General features: G+C 47.2%; 1 protein-coding gene across 9 annotated transcripts in view; it reads right to left on the reverse strand.

Moving 5' to 3' along the window:
- AGPAT4 (1-acylglycerol-3-phosphate O-acyltransferase 4) overlaps positions 1 to 26,273 on the reverse strand; it is a 118,511-nt gene that overhangs the window by 66,060 nt on the left and 26,178 nt on the right. For 4 of the 9 annotated variants that reach the window (XM_081829272.1, XM_081829271.1, XM_081829274.1 and 1 more), the window contains 2 exons: positions 24,796 to 24,918; positions 19,033 to 19,289 (listed from right to left, as the gene is read on the reverse strand). The exons of 2 other annotated variants lie outside the window; for them this stretch is intronic. In XM_081829272.1, coding sequence (XP_081685398.1) covers positions 19,033 to 19,210 — 178 coding nt within the window. In that variant the 5' untranslated portion in view covers positions 19,211 to 19,289; positions 24,796 to 24,918. Of the gene's footprint in view, positions 1 to 13,460; positions 13,522 to 19,032; positions 19,290 to 24,795; positions 24,919 to 26,273 lie in introns of those variants that run through there. 3 more of the 9 variants (XM_081829270.1, XM_081829273.1, XM_081829277.1) reach the window with 2 other exon arrangements.

Raw genomic sequence — 26,273 nt, forward strand, 5'->3', positions numbered from 1 at the left:
CGCTGTGAATTGTGTAAGACTGATGAATCACAGACCTGTACCCCTGAAACAAATAATACCTTATATGTTTTTAAAAAAAAAAAAAAAGAAGATAGTAGGAAGGGAAAAATGAAGAGGGGGAAATCAAGGGGGGAGATGAACCATGAGAGACTATGGACTCTGAGAAACAAACTGAGGGTTCTAGAGGGCAGGGGGGTGGGAGGATGGGTTAGCCTGGTGATGGGTATTAAGGAGGGCATGTACTGCATGGAGCACTGGGTGTTAATACGCAAACAATGAATCATAGAACACTACATCAAAGAAAAAATAAATAAATAAATAGAGAAAAGAAAATAAAATTACCTTCAACATGCATAAAAAATAAATAAATATATTGGGACGCCTGGGTGGCTCAGTCGGTTAAGCGTCTGCCTTCGGCTCAGGTCATGATCCCAGGGTCCTGGGATCGAGTCCCGCATCGGGCTCCCTGCTCCGCGGGGAGCCTGCTTCTCCCTCTGCCTCTGTCTCTCTCTCTGTCTCTCATGAATAAATAAAAAAAATAAAATCTAAAAAAAAAAATAAATAAATATATAAAGAAAGAAAGAAAGAATTCTTTCCCAAGTAGTTACACCAGGTACAAAAGAAGTTAGCGTGAATTCCCTGAATTCCTAATCTGGAGCAATCAAACAGCAGCGAGGTTGAAAGGAACATAGGCACCCCACCCCGACAGGGAGGAGCAGCTCATAATCAGACACGACACGTGACTGGCACCGCCGCAGGGACCATGAGCGGCGGCGTGGGCGAGCGGCACTAGCGGGTTCCCTGCGAAGAGCCTCGCGTGTGCATTACGGGGAGAGTGGGCATTCACCCTGCAGGGAAGGCTGGCTTCCTCAAGGAAACAGAAACGCAAGCCAGATGGAAAAAGTTGGGTCGCCCATAAATCAGCTGCAAGCCTGCTGATGAGAGGTCAGAGTGGTGCTTTACTGAGATGCAATCCCCATAGGGGTGGGAACCTGCAGTGTGGACGGCGCTCCCTCCCTCTGGAGGCCAGCTCAGCAGAAAGGCACAAGGAGAATCCCGAGCCCGGCCCAGAGGGGATCGTCCACTTCTTCCTCTCCTGCGAGCGCTTGAATTCATCAGTTCACCCAGCAGCTCACATCAACCTCTCTAACAGCAGGTGACACAGCATGTACCACGGGGCTGGATCAAAGGGGTTAGAGACCGCTCACTTACGAGGAAGATGCTGCCAAGCCCCTAGAGAAAGTCTTCACAAACTTAGCTATAAACTATGGTAATGATTTTAACAAAGGCAGAAAGAGGAGGGAATTTTTGTTTCCTTTATTGCCAATCTTGATAGTCCGCACCCAGTCTAACAGGGGGAGTCGGAGAGAACAGGCCAGGAGAGACCTGGGACTAGACCTGCACGTGGACAGAGCAGGGTCGGGCCAGAGAGCGGGGCCTAGGTGGGGGGGGCCACTCAGGCAGCAAGAGCCCCTGTCAGAAGCTAGTCGACTCCTGGAGGGTCAGCAGGCACGCCCACGGCGGGGCGGAAGCTCCAATGGAGAGGGAAGGTGTCCTCCGTTGTCTGCCCGGCTCCTAGGACAGTGAGCAGCATAAGCAGGTGCTCAACACACGTTTGTTGAGTGAACCAATGAGGTCAGTGAAGGCCCAAATACAGAGGAGGGGTTGAAGACCCAACAAGGATGTGCTGCAGAACAGAAATGCCGGGAGGCAGAACAGGCCGAGTGGCGTGTTCAAATCCCAGGGTGACAGCTGGGACGAAGGAGACAGGCAGAAGCCTGGAAACAAGCTAAAGCAAGGACTTTTGGGGGTCTGGGGCCTTCTGATCATTCTCATGGTGGCAGAAACCAAACCAGCCTGGCCGGCCTGGGTCCTGCAGGTCAGCAGGTGCATCTGCCTGTGGGGAGCTGAGTATGGGGGGATGTCACTTCTCTGGCCTGCTCTCTGTGTCCCTATTTATGCACCATTTCTGGCTCAGAGGAGCTGCCAGACTGTTCAGTCCTGGGGCCAGCAGGGATGTGCCCGGTGCCTGCCCTCGGCCACCAGAATCCTCGCTGGGGAGGGCCTGCAAAAGTACAATATTTCGAACTGTGTGGGATTGGATTGCAAGTTGGAATCTTCCAAAACTAGGCTTTTGTTGGCTCCCAAACCTGGTCTGCTAGCTTCCTCAGATAGGACTCAGATAAAGGCAACAGGGCCGGCTAACTGCAACCCCAAAAAATCGGTTCACATCTAGCTTACGAGTGACAATCGGTCCTTTAGGGAGGCTACCACTATGGCCTTTATATAGGATTTTAAATACTGACTTAAATTCCCAAAAGGGAATATCTACAGACACTTCTTATTTCTACAGGCCTGAATACAATTTAATACTAATATTAAAGGAGTCTTCACATTTAGGCATGACACGCTAATCCTATAGGAGCCTGCCCCTGGATACCCCTGAGCATTGCATTTCGAATCTGTTGCTTAGTTTGTAAATGACTTCCCAGACTTGAGTTTCCGTATATCTAGGGGTTGAAATGTCTGTCCGACCCAGTGGGCAGATTTGTGCTGGATCTCAAGCTCCTGGAGGTCACAGCTCGTCCTTCTCCTCTACTTTGCACACTCCTGAATCTGCACAATATACATAAATCCCCAATGACTGTGGCTCAGCCCAGTCTGGCTCCTGGGAATCACACAGAAATATCCTGGTTCCTTAGCATGAGTGCGGCTGTCAGGTCTAGCTTTCTGGCACAGAAAGCTATAGACAGCAACCGTATTTTAGCCCACAATAAGTTCTTTTTGAACCTTCAACATCCTAGTCTTTTATGTTCTGGAGTCAAGCACACACGTGAGATACAGAGATGTTTGCCAGAGGGAAGAGGCCCACTCACTTGAACCACCGGGTAGGATATCTCTCCCACCTCAACCACAACAAAAATCTCAAGGGTCCTCGTGGTGGGTCAAACTCAGTCTCCACATACAGTCACCGGTCCACTACGATGTCCGCTTTGTAGGTGTATGTACCCAGTCCTTTACTATGGATACAGCATTAGCCCTGAATATACACCTCAGAGTGGATGGAGTACACAAAATCGAGTTAATGTGTGTCCGCAGGAAAAGCCTCTGCACGCACCCTTCCATGAAGGGCTGTCAACCTTTCTCTGCCCCCGGAGCTGAGAAGCTGATCCAGCTCAGACCAGCTTGCCCCTCTGCGGCTCCCATGTCCTGTTGACAAGGATGACAGAAAACAAACAGACGTTTGTTCATTCAACTAGAGCCAAATTCGTGAGGCTGCCAAGAGCTCGCTTGCCTCCCGATCTGACGAGCCTCCTTTGCAGCCTGACGAAGGAGACTGTAACATGCTTACACCCACAGCTTCAACGGCAATGTCTGTTTCACAGAGCTCCGGCCCCACGTTGGGGTGGTGGGCTTGGGTGAGAAGAAACTAACACACAAGGGGAGCAAAGCACGATGCTCTCGGGGCTCTCGGAAGAAAGCTGTGAGGCGGAGAGGCCACCCCATCCCCAGGCTCTCTGTGCTCGGGGGACCGTGCGAAACACACAACCCTCCTGCACCAGGAGGGCAGACGACCTCTACCCCCACCTTCGAGAACTCTCGGGCTGTTCCATCCGCACAGTCAAATGGCTTTCACGCAACCCCTCTTTCCCCACGCACCTGCTTTGCTCCATTCATGAAAGTTCCCTAAAATGCTCGGGCAGCATCTGGGACCCCAACTCTCTCTTTTAAGGTAATCTCTTCAGTGACGGCCCCTCCTGCCTTAACTAGCGCAGGCTTCCCTCCTGCGCTTGCTTGGCTTCATCTCCAGCTGCCTACACCCTCATCAGGACGGACCATGCTGGGCTCCCCGGCGTTCCCATCAGCCTGGCTCTGGCCGGACTCACAACATTTCTGAACAATGAGCAGACGCAACAAGGAGGCATGCCAGGGGCCAGAGCACAGCAAGCACAGGGGTGGAGACGTGCAAAGACAGGAGTGCCCAGGAAAACTCGGTCCTTCTGTTGGGAAGCCAAGGCAATGGCGCTGAGGGTGGGAAATGCAGCAGAGGACAGAGGTGGGGGCACGAGGTGCCTCAGGTCAGAACCTGGGTCCCGGTCCAACCTGCCCAGCAGCTAGAGCACAATGCCTGGGATGTGCTAACAGTAGGTACTCGATACATGATTGCTGAATTGAATCGAAGGGCATTCCATTGTTTGAGTGTGCTTTCCAAAAATGCATGGGGTGTCAGGTGGACGATGCGTTGGTGGAGGGCTGAGATGGAGAGCTCTGTTCAAGGCTCATTGCAACGGTGCTGACAAATAGCCCAGCCCAGGATGGAAAGCTTTCCCTCATCTACCCGAAGGGTCAAGCGTGCATGTGCTAACCCAACGGGAAGGTGCTTGACTTCATCTGACCTTTTCTCCCATGAATCCTGCCTCTAGTTGGAGACACGGGACTAGAATCTGTCCCTGTCTGCCTAAAGCTACACATTGTATGTGAATAATCATGTATTTATGAGCATCCAAACTATCCTGGTGAAAGCAATGGCCTGGCAGGGACACCTGCTCCGTTTGGCACAGGAAGATCTCCAGGAAGAAAGGACCCACAGCCTTGGAACAGAATGCAAGAGTCCAGCCAGCAGCCTCCGTTCCACCAACGGGCCGGGGGCTACACGGGCCCACTCGGCACAGCCCTCACTGTCCGGGCGTGGCCAGCACCGCCCGCTCTCTGCGCGACCCCGGGCTCCCCCTGCATGGCTCGTCTGGGGTCGCTGGTGCACAGACCTCTCTCCCACAAGGTTGTGCTTGGGTTTCAGGGTGGTCCCTTAGTCATTCCAGTTCCCCCCTCCCTACTCACCTCTTGGCCCAGAGACTGTGCAATGCCAACACCTACCAAGGCCCTCTGTCTACTCATCCGCCACTAGATGCTCTCTGTGATGGCTGGTGTCTCTGACCAGGTGGGTCCTCCTTTCTTCGAGTAATAGAAGCACTCAGGGGGCACCTGGGTGGCTCAGATCGTTGGGCATCTGCCTTCGGCTCGGGTCATGATCCCGGGGTCCTGGGATCGAGTCCTGCATCGGGCTCCCTGCTCCGTGGGGAGCCTGCTTCTCCCTCTGCCTCTCTCTCTCTCTGTCTCTCATGAATAAATAAATAAAATCTTTAAAAAAAAGAAAAGCAGCAGCACACCCTCAGTGGTGGGCATGTGACCTGGACAAGGTCACTTCCGTACTCTTCCCTGTCCAGAGTGACAGCACAGGTAGTGATGTGCTGGAAAATGCTTACCAATCAGCTCCCTAGCGGGGAGAAAAAGCCCTGATGTATAGCTTTGCCGGCTTCCACGGTGTAAAGACTCCCACTGTGGTTGACGTCAAGCCGTCAGTTTGTGCACTGAACGCGTGGTTACGTAGCGTTTCTAACAGACACATAAGGTCTCCATAAATGGCCCCCAGAAGAGGCGCACTAGTAAAATGCAATCAACTATTTAGGGAGTGGCAAGTTTTGAGTACTTATTACCTTTGTTTTATAATATGATACACTGTAAGTTTGTGGTGGTTATGGTTCATAACTGACTTGGAAAATTTTAGCACCTGGCACTGGGGACTGTTGGCTCTACTGGTTATGGAGATGGGCTCGTGACTCGGATTGGGCCAGGCCCTGGAGCTGGCGGTGGGGGGCCCCTCTCCTCCTTGGTAGCAGAAGCGATTAGAAGGAGAGTCTGAAGCTTTGGGCAGCCATGCTGGGTGAAAAAAACCCACCTGCAAAGAATCAGGGCCACCAGCACAGAGGAGCTAAGGGAGCTGAGTTGGCCAGCATCCCAGCTCCTGTGGCCGGTGGACGCTGATACTAGCCCCCTCCCTGTAGTTTGGTACCGTGAGCTAGTAGAGTCCTGACAGGTGCTGTGGCTAGCTGGGCTTCAGCCCCACGCAACTGGGAGTCCTGGCACACGTGTCTTCTGCCTCTCTCCTCACCCCAGGTTCCTGTTCTCTGAGGTCTGGCTGACGTCATTCCCTTTCTAGAGCCTTCCGCAACTAGTCCAGACTAGAGTAACTGAAATCCTACAATACTCAGGTCTCTCCCATATTACTTAGGAATGAGTAACATGGTCTTCTGTTCCCTCCTATGTGTTAAACTAGATTAGTAGTCAGTAGACAGGTTTGGGCTCATTCAATAATTATGACTTAGAAACAGTGAAATGCAACAAGTCCATCTGGGTCTTCCAATCACCCACACCTGCAGGTGACATAAACATATCTTCAGGGTCAAGCAGGGTGCTCCATGTGCACAGTGGCTCACTCCAGGCCTGGGGCGGTCCCCTGACTTAGCCACATGACCGTCACAGAGAGGGCTACTGCTCTGCGTCAGGAGGGGCCTAGCCGCTGGTCCCACGGGGATGACCCCCAATCAAACATCACTGCCCCCGGGGAGTTCACATTCCCAACAACAATAAGGTAAGTCAAGACAGAGACGAGTGCCGAGAAATCCCAGGGAAGGGAGTGACTCATCTTTCCAGGATCTGAGGGAAAGAGCCAGCATGGGCTTCACAAATGGCAGGACCGAGACAGAGCTGCTGGATGAAGACTTCAGGTCTTTCCTTAGTCACACATTAACCAGTGATCTGTACTGCGTACCTGCCCAGCGCCTTTGCGGGAAGGCATCGCCTGATTCTTTGAATGTGGCATTCCCCTCTTTTGTTCCAAGAAAATCACCCTAAGCATCACACACATTATTTTGGTGCAAATGACATGAAAGATTGCTTTCCACTTGCACATCTCAGCCAGGAACTGTCCCATCCAGTCAAACCTTGGCCGAAATGATTATGAGAACAGCGTGAAAATGACCTCCCCGTGCAATATCAGCCAGACATATTCACCCTCGAAACAAAAATCTTGCATTAAAAAAAATTCCCGTTGCGGGCGCCTGGGTGGCTCAGTTGGTTAAGCGACTGCCTTCGGCTCAGGTCATGATCCTGGAGTCCCGGGATCGAGTCCCGCATCGGGCTCCCTGCTGAGCAGGGGGTCTGCTTCTCCCTCTGCCCTCTTCCCTCTTGTGCTCTCTGTCTCTCATTCTCTCTCTCTCTCAAATAAATAAATAAAATCTTTAAAAAAAAAAAAAATTCCCGTTGAATTTACCCAGCTCCTTTATTTCCACTGAGAAAGGACCACTAGCTGAAGCAGTGCGCATGAAGGCCGTGTTTACAAAACCCAGGACGATTAGCCGTGGTGTTTGTGCAGAGGACGCTCAAACTAAATTGTCGCGGTAGAGTGTCTGTCAAAAGATACACCCTTTGAAGTGAAAAGTAGCGAATTCATACGACAAAAGGCAGGTTAAGTAGAAAATTAATGTCTTGTCCTTGGCCTAGGATCACCCACAAGGAGCAGACGGTGAACATCAGCTCATTTCTTAGTTCTGGAGACAGGTTTAGGTCTGGGCGTCTGCACTTGGACCCAAGTGACAAAGATTAATTTGTCGGTCTGCCTGGGGTTGTCATGATTCTAAACCCCACAGCCTGGGGACCCTGCCAATTGGAGGCAAACTTGAAAGGCTGGTCACCCTCAAGACCTTCGGGGCATATAGGACCCACGGGGGCAGAGGTGGGGGGGGAGGCAGATGGGGGAAGCCCTCCTCTCCCTGTACCCATCATCTCACTGCCAGGAGCTATTATCAGGCAAAGCAGTCACCAAAGTAGGCCTCCTTTTTAAGGATGTTCTTCCCTCTGCCCATCTAAGTGATGCCATGACAGCCTCCCCCTCCCTGAGCGGGAAAACACGCCTTGTACCTCCATCATCTCTTCATCTAGTCCAAGCTTACTTTCTCTGGACAGGTCCCTTTTGTTAAACTCTGAGGCCTACCTCATTAGAAAGCCTTCAACACTCTCTCCTCAGCACCCAGGCCTGGGCAGGTACCCTGCAGCCCTGTTTACTGGGTAAACGTTCCTGACTCAGGTTCTTAACGCTGGAAGGGATTCGAAAGCCATCTGAACAAGTCCTCCATGCACACAGGTGGCTTGAAGAACGCCCTGCAACACACTCTCCTACCCCCACAAGGAAAGCTCTCCCAGTCTCCTCGGAGTTCACAGGATGGGCTCAGCATTTCCCGCACTGCCTGGCTGTCTTTGACCGCATTGTGGGGGGCCTTCTCCACATGCCCGAGTCCTTCCTTCCTAGGCTGTGGGCCACATCTAGTTCCTCCTCCAAGCAGTGTCCTGCAAGAAATGACAGCTATGGCGTCTCCCAGGCGGGTCTCCCCGGCCACCAGTGTGTCCCCTCCCACGTTCCTCCACCACCCCAACCATGTCGTCCTCCTCCCCCATTCCAGGTTACCAGAGCTCCTTGTAGGATACAGTCAACGCCATCTGGCCCACGCCTGCTGACTAAGTGCGTCCTAACAGCAAGAATGCCTTCACCCTACATTTTTATGGCATGTATAATTCTCTTTCCCTCTTGTACAAGTGGGAAAACAAAGGCCCAGTCACCAAGGGGATTAGGCCAGCGCACAGGAAGCCAGGACGCGCGGTGCCCAACGCAGCTTCCTTCCGGGAACACCAGAGCAGGTCACCTCCCACCACGTCGTCCCATGGCCCCAGACACAATACATGCAAATAAATCTACCCAAAAACGGCTGCACAGGGACTGTGAAGGCAGCCTGAGAATGGGAGAGAAGACTCACTTGACTCAATGCTTTCCCCAGGATGGCCTCCATACACAGCGACAGATAGGGGCCTCATATGTATTTTATAACATTATGATAAAACACCGAGGCATTTCTAGGATCTTTTTTCTTCAAAACAAAGGGTGAGGGAATACTTTTAATTCCTTTCTGAAGACCTGGGATAAAGCCCGAGAAGGGATGCCTCAAACTGTTTGAAAATGCCTCACCTCCCATCTGGACCCAAGTTCAACTGAAGTAGAGGAAACTAGGGGATTTGCCATTCGCCTTCCCTTTGCTTTGGAATTCGTGTCTACGAAGCCTGTTTCTCCCTTGCCTCAAGCTCTGTGTTACTTTAAATTCTATCTCCAGTAGGCTGGCACCAAAACCCGTAGGCTCAGGCAGTTGGTCTTCAAATGTTTTATGATTATTTAAGTAAAAGAAAGTAAGTATGCACCATTAGCACATGCAAATTATGTTTTATATAATTCATAAAATACTTTAAGTGCCTTTTAGCTTATCCATGTATAATGATAAAGGAAACATAAATTAGAAACATAAATTGCTCTCTATACCCTAATGGCTTGTCTTGTTTACCTCCTGGGAAATACCCACCCCACTTTGGAGACCACACACCATCATCTTATGAAGTTACAAGACACCAAAGTCAAACTTATAACCTAATTTGAAAGCCGTAACTTAAGTCAGAAGTGAAATTTAATGCTTGCAAAAACAAACGGGAACCTTGGCTGAGGATTAATTTATTTATAAACCACATCAACAGCTAAGACGTCTTGCTCAAAGACAAGCATCTGCTCATAAAATTCAGTATCACATGTGTATTACTAAATTTGCTGTTTCTTTACTACCCCTATTGTAAATTTGCTCCCTACGTAAAATATAAAGTGATTTCTTGTACAAAGGATCATATTCAGATATAATTATGTGTAACATATATATATCCCTCATTATGCGTAAAACATTTATGCACACACACATACCCAAACATATATTTAAGATACAGAAACGACGTTACTCAAGTTAAACACGGCATCCTCTAACACAGTGACATTACTCTTAAAAACTTTTTAAAAGTCCAGTGTCGCCTATCAAACTCCATTTACCATATCAGTTACGTAAGATAAGACCATTTGGATATTCGATGTGCTTCCAATCACCAAAATTATCAACCAGATAGCCGCTGTATTTCTTGACGAATTGAGCTGATAACATGCGGCTGTGGTCAGATCTCAACCCAATACTTTTTCCCCCTAAATAAACAAAATGGTGCAGGTACAAAGAGCTAATTTTCTAACAAACTTTGTGTGGGAAAGGTCAGCTAAGTAAAAGCCCAATTCTAAATGAAATGGTTGCTGCTATGCGGAGTGTAGCACTGATCAGAGGAAGAGAAGACATTGTATCTGAACGAAGCTGGGCAGACACCGTCCTCGATACTTGAGAATACAAAAGCCAGGCACATGGGAGCCAGAACAGACTGCCTCCCTGAGATTACTTCATTTGCTATGACTTCTTTATGCAAGGCAAATAGAAGGAAGAGAAGATTGATTGCCCCCTTTATGGCCAGAGAGGTGGTTACTAAGACAGACCTAAGTATTGCTTCATGTGTAAGCAATTCCCTTTCCCTGACACTTCTGAGACCTTTCTCCAGGTTTGAAGGACCGTTTAATTCTATTTTTCCCAGGCAGATGGCTTTGGTGGTTAGCCAAAGCAGTTCTGGACTTGAATAGTGTACTTAAAGTGATAAAAATAAACACCAGTTGGAAATACAAGACAGACAGGATGAAAGAAAAGTGCAAGCCCGTCTCCATTCATTGGAAGAGCCGCACACCAATCATGGCTGGACCTGAGTGGGACTGCCCCCTCCCTGTGAGCTTGTCACTATCCTCCTCGTCCTGTGCTCCCCGTTACCAGCCCCACTTCACTCATTGGAGGTCCCTGACTTTAAGGGGTAGGAAGAGGGATTCCTTGGATTGGTCCATGAATGAGAGCAAGGCAGTCTATCTGCATCATCTCTGTTTCCTATGCTACCAATAAATCAAGCCCGGGTGGGTAAGCAGAAGCCAGGCGAGGGGGAGGAGGATGGAAAAAACCCAGGGTCCACACATATTGGCACCCCAGTCTCCTTCCACCAGGAAGCTCAAAGTAAAGCCCAACTGGAAAGAGACTTAGAAAAGGAAAGTGAACTGGTTTTCCCGGGATGCTGTAACAAAGTATCCCAAACTGGGGTGCTTAAAACCCACGATAGTCTCCCAGTTCTGGAGGCCAGAAGCCAGAGATCATGGTGTAGGCAGGTTGGTTTCCCCTGAGGTTGCCAGGCAGAATCTGCCAGGCAGAATCTGCTCCAGACTCTCCTACCTCGGGTCTTCTCCCCATATCTTCACATCGTTTTGCTCTGTGCACATCTGTCACTGTGACCCAATTTCCCCTTTTATAAGGACAGTCCTAGTGGATTAGCACCCACCCCACTGACCGCATCTTAATTCGATGATCTTCAAAGACCCTGCTTCTAAATCAAACCACATTGACAGGCACTGGGGGTTAGGACTACACTGCTTTCGGACACAGCTCTACTCATAACCCGAGTATGTGGCTCTGGGGTCATGCTTCCCTCACTACTGTACTTGCAATGGGGTTCCTTATGCCTTATGCAGGTCTGAAAAGCAGGAAAGCAGGGCCCGAAAATCGTCACCCCGGGGCCCAGGACTCCCGCCAGACCCGGCCTTTATTGCAAAGGGCTCCCTTAATATCTTCCCCCTCTACTCCCTGCCATAAGCCCTTCTCTATTTAGTTCTTTTGGGTGTTTGGGTTTTCATTCTGTTTTTCTTTCTTTCACTTTATAAGACACACTCGTATGAAATATAAGATATTCAGAAAATATAAAGGCAATTTAAAAAAAGTCATCTCTAATTATAATTCCTAAAAATGGCACTTCGATAAATTGATTTCCAGTCTATATTTGTAAGGTTGGTATTATATTGTACAGTTTGGCATCATGCTGTTTTTACTTCATATGATCCTTAGGGTGTAACACGGTTCAAAGAAATAATGACCCAGCTGGGTATCTTTCTATAAAAGATTATGTGTGAACAGATTTTTCAAAAGGAACAAATTAACAATTTCTCAAAGCACATTTTGAACAATGCCGCTCAGAGCAAGACAAAAATAAATCCTGACGTAAACTGATATTCACAGGGCTTGGAATCCCCGAGCATGAATACTTGGAGTTCGTCTAGGGTACCGGAAGCTTCGAGCCCATCCTGGCCCCCAACGCACACCTGTCCTCCTGTCCTCCCGGCCCAGCGAGGCTGCTGTGGCCTCATCCATTTGGGCTCCAGTCTGTGGACACAGGACGGTCTTGACATTTGGTAGGTTCCTCTCCTTTCGATGTCTGACAGCCTGAATAAACCAGCTTACCCCCTTGGTGGTGCTAATTATGCTTTTTCCTCAGGCTAGACCACCTTTCCCCTTCTTGCCAGGACATCGCAAAGCCTCCTCCTTCCGTAACCCCTGGCCTGTGACATTGTTTCAGTAGAACATGGATCCTTTCAGAGGATGGACTGTCCCTTCCTCTATGTTCCCTGCATACCTCTATCCTAGCTTTTATCTCGTGCTCCACAACGGCTTGGATCCCACATCTTTCCCATGAAACTGGATCCCTCTGAGGGCAGTCACTGGGTCCCCTTCATTCCTCCTGGGGATGTGTCGGGCCCCCAGAACGAACTCCAATGCATGTGTGTAGAAGAGCACTTAGCCAAGCAGTGACAGGTGTCTGGCTGGGTCACCTGGGACCAAGACAGTGAATTCACATGCCCGGGGTTGATCCTAGCAGATGCTTGCTGGACATTAGCCATGGGTGTTAAAATAAAAACCCTTATCATGTACTATCTTTGTTTCAAAATAGAAAAAAACGCATTTGGGGACCTCAACTCTTCTAATTACTAACTGTATGTATGACCTTAGACTGGTCATCTGACCTCTCTGAGCCTCAGTTAATTAAGCCACAAAACGGGGGATTGCCTGCTCAGAGTGATTATGGGCTTAAACCATGTAACGGATACAGAAGGTTTAGCAGATGCCTAATACATAATCAACACCACAGACCGCAGTGATTGCGATGATTAGAAATGAAAATAACTTCCTATTATGATTGCATTTCTCTCTTCCCTTTCTCCATAGCCCTGGGGAATGTCACTTACTACAGTCACCAGGGGGCATTTGGCCTCAGCCCAGGAGCCAGGCTCCTCAACCCCCAGGCCACGCCAGGTAGCGCTGCAGAGAGGTTCTGCACTTAGACTTCCTGGATTTAATCACAGACCCTCCACCTCCCGTGTTACCCTGGGCAAACAGCTGACCCTCTCTGCCCTGCACATGGTGGGTGCTCTATCCTTGTTGGAAAAAATGCCAGAAAAGAAAAAAAAGCTACTTAGTGTAGGATCTCTGTTGCTTGATCCTTCTCCTCTCGTGGATCCAGTCTTGGATTATGTTGTCATCGCCTGGGTTGACAAGGAGGTATAGTCCTTAGAAATAGAAATTAGGATGACAAAGGTGCTCTTTGCCCATTCCTGAAAGCACTCGCTAAACATCCCTGCGGACATTATGACATGTCCTGGGTCAGGCCATCAGAGGGTGACTCCAGGCGAAGCCTGCAGCGTTTGCTTGTTAAAGCTGGGGGTGAGACCAACACACTTCAAGTGACAGTGAGGAGAGGAAGGGGTTCCAGTAGAGAAATTCGGGTGCCCCCTGCTCTGTTCAGGGAGCTAGGCTTTGCCCTTGGGTTAGAATGCTAATCCCCAGGCAGTGCAAGGCACTTACCATGAGTCTTCAAAACCCCTTCACTCTGACTCTTCATCAAAGCCACCATCTGATCACACAGCTGTAGTGAAGGAGAGAGCACCAACTTTAGGCTTTTCTGCTTATGCTGACCTCTATAGTCAGTTATCTGTACCCTCCGGGGAGGTGCTCACCACCTGGGACCTGCTAAGGATGCAGCGGAAGACCTTTGATGACGACACCCAGATTTCAGGCCGTGCCTCCCAGCAGAGGTGTCGGTAGTTCCTACCCGGACCCACATGTCAGCAGGAGCCAAAATTGCATGAGCAGGGTCAGGACAAGGGACTTTGGGAATATCTAACAAAGACCCTTGCTGACGTCCTGGAGGAGAAACTATTGTGGCAAGTGAAGGAGTCAAACCTATCCACGACTGAAGAGAGTGAAAAATCAGTTGGGATTGAAATGAGAAAGGCAGTCCTGCCGTTAATCAGGCTGGGAAGAGAGACACGGATCCAGCCTGCTGCCAAGGTAATAGGAGGCAACGTTTCTCCCAAGGTCATGTTGGAAAAGGTTACAGCGACCCCTTTTCTGATGGATCACTCTCCTACCAATGACACACGCTGGCTGCGTGAAGAATCTGCTTTGTCTCAGGAGGATGGAGCTGCCTCCCTATCTCCATGGTCTTCAACTTCACCCGTGTCCTGGGAATTCAATGCCTTGGGATGCACAGTTCCTTAGGTATCTCGTAGCTTCCATCCTGTCTCCATGCACATCCTCTTGTTGAGGCTGTTCTGACAAGTTACTGAGCCTGGATCCTTCCAGAGAGGATCATAGACCGACCTCTGCGAAGCTCACCATACTGCTGAGCCCCATTTCTCAGGTCACTGTGACTTATATATCCTAGAGTCCATTGCAAGTATGTATCATTATTACAGCAGGAATACTAACATCTGTTTCAAGGTAGGACACATGGGTGGTGTTGTAGGTGGTGATCAAGAGCTGCCTTCTCTCTTCATGCTCAACTACTGCCTACTACTAATAAAGTGACCAATAATCAAGTCAGGGGGAACAGACCAGGCATGTGGAAGACAGGAGGAAACATCTTCCCAAGTGCAAAGACAAAACATCTAAACCCATTATTAGAAAAATCCTGGAAACCTGGACAATTCCACTCCATTCCCTTTATTGAAATGTAGTTCATGTTTTGAAGTTACCTATCCAAGTAGTTAACCGCCCTAATGGGAAAAAAGAAGAGGCAGCTGTAAGCAGGAAGGCGGGACATTTTCTTTTGCATCTTGGCACTCCAAATGCCAACTGACCCCTGGCCACCATGCAGCCTTGTCTCTGGAGCTGTGCATCAGACAGACATTGAAATCCATGAGTATCACAACCCGGAGGAATTAAATGGGGTGGCTCAACCACACAGAACTAGTTAGCAGCAGCAGAGAATTTGGCAGCAAAGCACCAGGGCCTGAGGGGGGCGGGGGGGTGAGGGGGTGAGGTGTCTCCATTTTGTTTCTTGTTACCAGCAGTCCTTTCCTTGCTGGGTCATTAAGGTCATCTGTAGTCCTCCCTGACCCCCCCCCACCCCCTTTTAAAAACTCTGCCATTAATAAGTTCTTTTCATCTTTCTGTTTTTACTGGTGGTGGTTTTTTTTTTTTTCTTTTTAGCCTGCGGTGTCAGAGGGGAAGAAAAACAAGCCAGCCAGTCTTGGCCACCTTTCCCTAGATAGTAAAAGGCATGTCCTGTGCAAAGGAAAGGTAATTCAATTCTACTCCTTGCCGGGCTTCGTGTCCCTTTCTTCCCGCTCCTCCCCTTGCCGAAGCTGGCTCCGCCCTCCCTGTCCTCACTCAGCGGTCCTCCTGGCTTAGCCTTTCCTGCCTCCTAATCTAAGCCAAAGTAAAATAAAACAATCATCCCAAACCCAGCCATCCAGATTAAATATGCTTTGAAATTGTTATGCATGATGTTGGTCCTGGCCTCCAGAATGAAATGCTCTGTGCTGTGCGTCTTGCTAATAACGGAGCTGTCTTGGCTGCATTTTGTCTCTACGTGTCATTCACATCGGTGTGGCCTTTTGCACGCAGGCTTCACCACACCAGGGCTGCTGACTATTTTGGATTTACCTGGTACAACACCAAGCTCTTAAGAAACATGTAAAGAGAAAGGGATGATGACAGAGCTCTATTAGTAAAAAGTGAACGGGGCGGGGGCGGGGGGAGAAGGGGTGCGGGGTCTGAGTCTCCAGGAAACAACTTATTCTGCCTTTTTTCTTAAAATATCAGTGGCTGCTGATTTTCTAAGCTTTAGAGCAATTCATACACCAGAAGACACAATTAAACCCCATGAACAGTTTTTGTCTCAAGTTGGAGAGAAGAGGAGGGAGAAGGGGACAGAAGGAGCCTGACCGTCCCTCACTCCAAGTTGCTGAGGAGCCCACGACCTGTAGCCTGTGACCATCAATGGCTAGCAGTCTGTCTGTTACGTGTTCTCTGCTGTCATCATGTAGCACACAGGTTATAAGGAAATCTACCAACTACAGAGAGCACGTGAAAGGAGAAAGAGGAGAGCAGCTTTGCTGTGTAGCACGTGCTAGGGTACCAGGGATGGGGACTCTGGGAAAAGGATGTACGGGACTCACTACAATGAGATTCTCCCTTGCCGAGCCCAGGCTGCATCACCCTCCCCTTCTGCCACCTGCTCTTTTCCCAGGAGCCAGGACCGCTCCTTGACTTCTCTATCCACATGGCTGTAAAATGGCTCTGTGTCTGCTCAGCCGATAGCCCGTGGACCCTCTGCTCGGGGCCAGAGGCACAGACCACCGCGGATGTACCTGACGGAGCTGCCACGGATGGATGTGCCACCAGGCTTTTCCGTGAGGCTGCCCATCCTTCCATGCCCCCTGTGCGGGGAAATGCCGGCGGTCTTGGATGCTTAGTTCCCGAGTTTCGTTTGGAATTATTCTAAAATAACTTAATCAGTTTGTGATGGATAAAAATCCATTTTGCTTTCTGACTTTGTTACCCATCTTAATTTCCAACAGAAACAAGTAGGCTAAAGCACACTCAGAAGAATTTGACATTATCCTGCCATAACCTTGGTAGGTCTTCACTACCTACTACAAGCAAAATATAGTACTCTTAGGAACTCACATCCCGAATTCTACCTCTTACTTCTTGACTCCAAATGAGAAACCCAATTCTGAACCACCTGCTTGAAACTTGGTTAGGGGGTATGACAGAGCAAACAGACATGATTTCAAATTGTAAACTGACAGATATTGGAATTTCATAGGGGTGTGCGAATCATATAAATACGGGTTTCAGTGAAAAGTGCAATCAGCATTGCTTTGTTAAATTTAAATTTCGTTTAAGTAGACACCTATTGCTAGAGTATGAAAAGACATTCAAAATCGAAAGGTATGAGACGCCTGGGTGGCTCGGTCGGTTAAGCGTCTGCCTTTGGCTCAGGGCATGATCCCAGAGTCCTGGGATCGAGTCCCGCATGGGGCCCCTTGCTCAGTGGGGCGCCTGCTTCTCTCTTTGCCTGCCACTCCCCCAGCTTGTGCTCGCTCATTCTCTGGCAGATAAATAAATAAAATCTTTTTTAAAAAATCAAAAGGTAAATCTCAGACAATCATCACTTTCCCTTGCTTATGCCAACTCTTCCCTCTTCAAACAGCTACAATTCAGGCTCAGGCCACCTCCTACTGCCTCTGTCCTGCTCTGACAATTGTCCCTTTTCCAGATGCCTAAGCACCACAGACCGATGTGAGAGTAAAAGGTATACAAAGAAACTTGCATTACGTACTATTGCACTGAATGGTACTGTATGTAATATGCCATAGACACGTGGATGAAAGATTTTCTTTTTAGTTACAACTTGCCTTTATGATCTTAAGAATATTTTCAAGATGTATTTGTGTAAAACACCCTAACATAAGATATGGTGGGTCTAGTACTGTATGACACCATATCAGAAATAGTATTAAAACATACTTGCAAGTTCTGAGTTGGTGAAAGAAATCATGAGTAAGGATGTTTCTATCATTTTTTTTCTCACAAGTTCGTATTTTGAGGTTTAAAAAATAACTGATTGGATCAGTGGTAATCCATTTGGATAATTGTAGGCAGCCTGTATTGTTGTGATTCAAATTCAAATTTGATTGCTTCATTTAAAGGGTTTCAGAAAGATACCAATAATTTTGGACTCTTGGCATAATCTAACGGAGCTGAGATTTTTAAATTGCTTGATTTGGAAGAGCTCATACTGTTAAATATATTCACACCCACATATATAATTGGTAATGATATACTGCATTCTCTACTGTTGAGAATAGGTACAAATTTAAGGTCAATCAACAACAAAACTCATCTCTAGACATACTCAATATTCTGATTTATCCCCTTTCATTTCAATTTTAAAATTCAGGCCAGTGGAATTAGTCATGTTTAAAATAGTCTAGTATAGGCCGCCTGGGTGGCTCAGTTGGTTAAGCGACTGCCTTCGGCTCGGGTCATGATCCCAGGGTCCTGGGATCGAGCCCCACATCGGGCTCTCTGCTCAGCCGGAAGCCTGCTTCTTCCTCTCCCACTCCCCCTGCTTGTGTTCCCTCTCATGCTGTCTCTCTCTCTCTCCCTGTCAATTAAATAAAAATAAATAAAATCTTTTAAAAAAAATAAATAAAAAAAATAGTCTAGTATAATCAAACACACACACACACACACACACAAACACCCAAATCCATGTACATAAAACTGGAGAAATCTAAAGAAGGCTGGTGGATTGTGTCAGTGTTGGTTTTCTTGTTGGGACGTTATACTGGAGTGATGCAAGAGGTTCCCTCCCACAGGGGACAACTGGCCAAAGGCTATATGGGAGCTCTCTGTGTTACTTCTTACGATCCCCCGCACATCTACAATTATCTCAAAATAAAAAGTTAAAGAAAAGATGCAAGAAAGAGAACAATATATTATGTTGTCATTTCGTTTTTAAAAATATGAGTATGTGGGGCACCTGGGTGGCTCAATTGGTTAAGCGGCTGCCTTCGGCTCAGGTCATGATCCTGGAGACCCAGGATCGAGTCCCGCATTGGGCTCCCTGCTCGGCAGGGAGTCTGCTTCTCCCTCTGCCCCTCCCCCTCTCATGTGCTCTCTCTCATTCTCTCTCTCTGAAATAAATAAATAAAATCTTTAAAAAAAAAAATATGAGTATGTGTTGTGTATCTGGACGTATACACAGAGACTCACCTGCATTCATGTCCACACATAAGAGCCATACATACATACATATGTATATGCTATTTCCGTGAGGGTAACTAAGAAATCATTCACACTGATTGCTTCTGAGGAGGAAAACTACAAAAACAGAGACAGAACGCCCATTTACTTTCTACAGGATACCTTTCCGTGCCTGTTGAACTGAATTACGTGCTACTGACATTACTCATTCAGAAAATAATTTTGTTCAGAGTGAGGATAAAACAGCCACTTCAGACCTGAAACCAGTGAAAAGAAAAGAACAAAAAGTGCAAGCCCAGGGAGCCCCTCGAGGCCCTACTGCTGACCCCCGCAACCATGAGGGTGCAAACAGAGAATACGCAAAAACTCTTACGGCTGGAGACGCAGTAGGAAAGTCTGCAGTTGATCTTCCTGAAGAGCTGCTTGTTAATTGGCCAGAGAAGGAGAGTGAAGAGTTGAATGGTGTTTATTATTAGCCCCGAGGCGATAAACACGTAACAGAAGACGAGATGGCACAGGAACTGAGACTTCAGCAACCCGATGAGGTCCATGGCGTGTGGTTGCTTTTATTCAAATACTCGCAGGAGAATACTTCCAGAGGGGAAAAAGGCCCGGCACTCAGGAAAGGGTCTAGAATACAAACCAATGATACATGTTACAAAAAATCATCTGTGCTTTTAAAGAGTCAGGAAAAAAAAAAACAGGGGCGCCTGGGTGGCTCAGTTGGTTAAGCGACTGCCTTTGGCTCAGGTCATGATCCTGGAGTCCCAGGATCGAGTCCCGCATTGGGCTTCCTGCTCAGCAGGGAGCCTGCTTCTCCCTCTGACCCTCCTCCCTCTCATGCTCTCTCTCTATCATTCTCTCTCTCTCTCAATAATAAATAAATAAAAATCTTTAAAAAAAAAAAAAAGAAAAAAAACAGCTCTTAAAAAGATGCTCTGAGGATCAAACACCTTGCATATGAGTTGATTTATTTGTATTCAGGATTTACATAGTGCTTGCTTACATCAGGCACAGTGTCAACCCTTTAAAATGAATAGTTCCTTTAATTGTCCTAACTCCCTGCGAGGTTGTTACTGCTATTACAGAGGAGGGAACCGAGATCCTGAGAGGTCAAGCCTCTTGGCCAGGGTTCCATAGCTTCTATGGCTCAGAGGTGGCCGAGGTGGCTCGAGCCCTCCTGCTCAGCCACGGAGCCAGCTCCCATCTCTGCGGCTCCCAGCAGTGGCTGTGTTTCTGGGCCTTCCCTCCTGCTGCCATCTCTGCCCGAGCGCCCCCCTCCCCTCTCCACTTCTCATCCTTCAGATCCTGCTCTGACCACGTCTCTTCTTCTGGCAAGCCTGGCCTGCATGAGATCAGGGAGCTCCCTGGCATGGGCTCTCCCTCCCCAAGCACATGTACGAGCGTGCCAAGCAGTACCCTCTGCTGGGACTTGTCCCATTTTGCCTTCCTCCACTGCACTGTCACCTCTCCTGAGGACACGATTACCTTGAAAATTGTCATTTTCTCCCCAACCATTGGAACAGTCATTGGAGCTTAATTTGAAATAGATATATTTGTGGAACACTTTAATGAAGGTGGACAAGGGATGGACTTTGAGATATCAGCAAACACAAATAACCAATGAGGAAGGCAAGAGAAACATCCCTATCACACCCCTGACACACACACACACACACACTCACACACACACACACACACATTCTAAAATCAGAAAGAAACTCAAAACATGCATAGCAACCAACTCACAGCCTGGTAGTCAGTCTGCAACCCCAAAATGGCATAATGATATGACTTTATGGTGTGGCAAATAAAGCCTTGGAGGAAAAGTGTAAAGGCAGGAGGTTCAAATACACTGATGGGAAAATAAAGCTGAGGCCATCATGCACAGCAGCCTGGTGCTCCTAGAAGCAAAATCTCACTGCAAACTTCCCCAGAAAGAGCTCAAACTTTAGGATGAACTCTTTACAATAATAGCTGGGAGACCCTAGACTTCATTACACTCTTTATTAATAACACCAAAGAATCTATATAATAGTTTCACATCTACTATACCATTTTAAGCCTCACATGAATCTAATGAGATGAGTATTACTATTATCCCATTTTTCAGAATAAGAAACTGAGATGACTCATAAGTTGGGTAATTTGCCTACGGTTGTCACAGCCCATAACTAATCATAGGTCTCGGTGTTACTCCTAAGTTCTTTCTTGTGCACACCTGCTTGGGCTGCTTTGCTCCTGGGGTGTGAGCTGGGGGGGGGGGCGTTCTCTTGGGTTGTGCAGAGCAGCCCAGAGATGACCCCAAAGGCAAAAACTAGTGCCGCCTTCAGTGAAGTTCAGAATCACAAGCTATGCTCAGAGTGGGGAATGGGACTTCTTTCTGGCCACCCAGATTGGTTTTGAGGATAGTCTTGGGCAGGAGGACAGATATAAGGTGTGTTCCTCCAGAACGTTTACACTTGCTTAGACAATCTGGAAGGTACACAGTACTCCCGCATGGTTTCCATACATTTCTGATAGGGGGGAAATGAAAAGTACCCTTAGGCCTGCCTTCTCTGGAGTCAGCTGAGACACCCCACTCTCGCAGAAGCCCTGCTCTCTGGCACAAACCCAGGACTCTGCAGAGACCCATGCACCACATTTCTGACCTTTCTCGGCGGCATTTCCCACAGACATCTCCAGGTTGTCAAACTCCTTAAGACACACCCGGTTCTAACATAGTCCGGCTCTCTGTAATGAGGAGGCATTAAGCTGGCAGCCCACTCTCCATGCACTTGACTTTTAGGAGCCACATACAGAGGAGTGATGTACATTGGTTTACAGTTTGGCAGCAGTTATAGGATGATGTTGAATATTCATGTGCTTTATTCACTGTCCCTAGATTAGCCACTAAAAGCTTCCGTACAATCTGGCCAGGAGAAAGATGATTCTTCCCTAGGATTCTGGGCTCTAGTATTTGTGGAGCGTTTGGCAAGTCCTTTGCTATGCAGACTTAACACTAAGAAAAGGAAGTCAACTGACATTGGAAATGCAGGGGATGAAATGATGCCTTCCTCAGTTTCTAGTTAGTAGCAGGGTGTTACAGAGAAAATGTAAGATTTTTTTCCTTGTAAAAGACAAAAGACCACCATGCCCCCGAGTGAAACCCTCGCTAGTACTGTACAGAGCGGGGGTCTAACACAATACTGGCGATGGTTAAGGAGAACCACAGGCAGGTGGGCTTTGGGTGGTTTGGTTCTGCCCACACTTCCTCAAATTCCCTTCCTAGATTGGTGTGGTGGCTGAGTGTGGGTTCAGTTGTCTGGGTTTGAAGTTCTGCTGTACCTCCTATTGGTCATGTATCTTCAGGTAAAATAACTCTTCCGATTCTCAGTTTCTCTATCTATAAAGAGGGATCAAGATTCCATGGAGGCAGTTTGCTTGGGTGGCTCAGTCAGTTAAGCGTCTGCCTTTGGCTCAAGTCATGATTCCAGGGTCCTAGGATTGAGTCCTGAGTCGGGCTCCCTGCTCAGCAGGATGTCTGCTTCTCCCTCTCCCACTCCCCCTGCTTGTGTTCCCTCTCTCGCTCTGTCTCTCTCTGTCAAATAAATAAATTAAAATCTTAAAAAAAAAAAAGGATTCCAAGGAGGCTATTGTTTTTCTTTTTTTTAACTTAAACTGATTCTCAAATGTATAGGCAAGAGCAAAATATAAGACCAGTCAAGGAATCGCTTGAAGAACAAGGGTAAGCAGTGCCGTGAGTTTGTTAAGCAATTTTACTGACTTAGTTTAGGACTGATTAGTAAAAGAGACACGAGGCTAAATTATTTAAGGAGGTGTCTAGTGGGTGAATATGTGTTGTGTGTCTTAAGTTTATTCCAGATGGAAGTCTGGGGGACCACCCTACCCATATTGAATACAGAAGAGCTTTTTCTGGAATGTGGCAATCAGCCAATTTAGTGCCATACTGCAGAAAGATGGTATAAAGATTTTTCCAGTGGTTAAAGCAGGTAGAGTGAAAAATATTTTAAAATATTTTGCCTCTTTCCCTCTCAGATTGGTGACTACCTAGAATGTTAGGGGAGAACCTTTCCAGTAAATTCACTTCAGTTGTTTATGTGAAGCAAGGAAATAAAGAATTTTATTTTTCAGACGATGAGAGCAGTAATTTATGGAGTTTATAAATCAACAAATAACCATGAGGCTGTTGCCCTGTCTTATTTCTGTAAACAGAGATATTTCTTATCATCAAGGGCAATAGTGAAGAACCCATGTGCCTGAAAACCCCAAAGTGATATTGCCCGTTATCTGTTTCGGGTTCTTGCAAAATGAAGAGTCCGAAGTGTCCTTCCCCGACACTCACCCTACGGTCCTGAGCGCTGGCTCCAGGCACGTGAGGTGCAGAATTCAAGCCCAACCCTACCGGGCACTCCCTTCCAACAGGTGTACACAGTGAAAGCCGGCTGCAAGTGACCAACACAGGTCATGTTTGAGGAGGGGACAGAGGGAAGAAGTGACGTGATCGGGGCTTGAAGCACACACAAGCTGGCTGTGGGTGAGAACAGAAAGCAGCGGGTAGGGGGGGCTTGCCAGATATTGAAGCTCAGGCCAATCACAATCCAGTGAGTGAGGGTGACATATAGGAGGAATTGCTGACACATGAAGACATTTTAAAGATAAAGCATAGAGAATAGGAAAAAATGCCAGGAAACCAATCTGTATACATTATTTGAATTTTTCAGAAGGTCGAGTCTGACCTATGAGCTTAATGTACATCACCTGAAAATTTCTGAACCAGCGTTTTAAATATAGACGAGAAGCTCCTGTCCCTGGGACTCGTAATAGGTTCAAGGAGAAGAGGTTACTCCAAATTACCTTTACTTCCCAGCTACCGATGTTTAGTAGATTTTGAATTTAACTCATCATTTGACAAAGTCTCTGGCAGTTCTTGAGGGCACGTTGTTGTCTATGTTAAATTGGTTCCCAGCTGCTTGATTGGAGGAGGCTTCTTATTCAATGGAAGGAGTCTCCCTATGTATCACTGGGACCTAAAAAGGTCATTCATACAAGGATGGGAGAGACCTAGGGGTTATGCATAGGGGATGTTGAATGACCATGAACCACTTGTATAACAGAGGCATTAAGCCAGTGAGTAAAGGCCTTTGAAGAATATTAGAATATACTGAGTGAAAACTGCTAACAAAGAAGCATGATTCAGGTTTGTAAAATAATAATGTGTATATTTATATCATTCGCATCTCCATCTATTTCTATATTCATGGCCATCTATTAATAGTGGCTAATTTCTGACAGAAGAATTATGGTGGTTTCTTTTTTCTCCTCTGCTTTATTATTCTTTTCGCTAATGAGAATGAGACCTTCCCCTTCCCAGGCAGAGAGGTGGATGGACCCATTCCCGGACTGCCTTTCGGTTTGGTGTGGTCAGATGAAGGAGCACAGGTGGTGCACGAGGTGAGAAACCGCAGGCGGCTGATGGAGAACGAGTACGCTGCTCACAGACTTGAGGAGAAAGGACGGGAGTGTTGGCACCCCCTGGCAGGGTAGCACAAAGGTGATAATCCAGCCCATGAGCCACAGACAAGGGTAATTCTGCAACGTGGGGGCCACCATGCATCCAAGCACCAGTGCTTAGGAGGGCCAATATAACACAGCCATTAGAGACCTGGAAAGGCTAAGGGGACCTTTGGAGTCGGCAGCTCTGGCTAGAAATCCAGGCTCAGCCACTTGACAGCTATGGAAGTCACTTCCTTGTCTGTGAAATCGGAGCAGTACCTTCAACACAAGGTTACTGTGAGGATCAAGGATAATCAAGCATTTGAAACCCTTAGCAGATTGCCTGGAACACAGGGAGTGCCCAAATAAGGGGAGAATTTTTCTATGGTTGCAAGAAAATAAGGAGGCAAAGGGGAGCAGCTAAGATATATTACTTTGGCATTTCTGGGAAAGCAGTGAGATATAAATCGACTTCGTTTTTCTTCTCACTCCATATCTAGAGCCTGACATTTTCTTTAATTTACCTTCAAGCGTGTTAAAACATTTCCTCCCCCGACTGTTTTAATTCTAACCTCTCCTTTTCCATGAGTGACTCAGAAGTGGGAACCGATGCGTTCACAAAAGCTCACATACTCTTTACCTTCTTAACTCTGGAACAATCTTCCCAGGCGTGGGGATGAAGACGTGGACCTCAGAATAGGAGAAATTGCAAGCCAGCAGGATGCTCTCGGCTGCACTGTGTTCCCCACACGGCACTTCTAGCCTGGAAGTGAGAGGACATCGAGGAGCCGCCGAGCAGCCGTGCACACAGCAGCCTAGCCCGGCTCCCAGGGACTCCCGAAGCGAGTTCTGTATGGTCAAGCAGATGGCACCATATGCTGCCCAGCCTCCACCAGTGGAAACATAAGCAAATAAAGAAAGCTCGGAATGTCCCCACGAGAGAATTCAAACTGCATCCTCTTCTAAATAGACACAGACAGCTTCAATGTAAAGTATTCAATTAGGCAACAAAAAGGAGAACCTTAGTTAAGACTTACATATTCTGCCTTAGTCAATATTCTGAAACTATGAAATAAGCATGAACTTCAGTTACACTCAGGAAGAGAGAAAGGGGATTAGCGCTTTGGCCAGCTTGTTTCTATAAAGGTCTGGCTTGTTTGTTACATTTACATTACAGCACTGAACCAGGTCAGGGTTTTAGAAGAAGCAGAACTTTCTACCAAAGAGATCAGTCCAAGTGAATTGCTAAAATAATACCCATGACCAATTTAGTATCATCACTGAAATCAAAACAACCCCTTATTTAGGCTCTTTTAACTCCAAACACCACAGAACAGGTCACAGAACAGAGGAGAGAGAAAAGAAATGTAATACTAAGCAAACAAACCAAAACCTATTTTTTACATTCCAAACTAAAATAATAATACTCCATGCTGAAAGAGATGAGGTCATGTGGGACTCCTAGCCTCAGTGTGAGAACAACCACTTGGGCTTTTTAGAACGACCTTAAACATCTTCACACCACTCAATCTAGTAACGCAGCTTCTGAGAAAACTCTCTTAAGGACAAAATTAACTTTTAGAAAAATTCTCTCTGCACAAAGATATTCAGCAAGCATTATTTATAAGCACCTAAAATTAGAAACTGCTTACATTTCTGACATTAGGAAACAATAAAGTGAATTATGGGAAACCCACACGATTGAGTAAGTATCACTATAATAGGTTTGTAGTAAAATGAAATATATTTTCAATATGATATTACAAGAAAAAGGACCCCAAATCAAAATAATCACAACTTTAAAATCAAGTATAGAAAAAGTACTAGAAGCAAAGAAAGCCTTAGGAAAACACTAACAGCAGTTGTCTTTATATACACCCCCCACACACACACACCCCCACACACCCCCACACACACTTAGACAAGTCAGCCAACCTGGAGCCTGGGCTTGGCCTGACTACTGTTTCAGCATCTTCTTCCTTAGGAAGAAATTGAGTAAGTAAGCTCTAAAATCCTTTGCAAATCGAACAGTCTCTGGTTCTAATACAGAAAACTGACGCCCTAACACACCAGAGTTTCCTGTTATTTCAATGGGGTCTCCTCAATAGTGATTAAGGG

The sequence above is a fragment of the Leptonychotes weddellii genome, chromosome 8, assembly GCF_054177405.1.
Source record: "Leptonychotes weddellii isolate Sample4059 chromosome 8, ASM5417740v2, whole genome shotgun sequence".
NCBI lineage: Eukaryota > Metazoa > Chordata > Mammalia > Carnivora > Phocidae > Leptonychotes > Leptonychotes weddellii.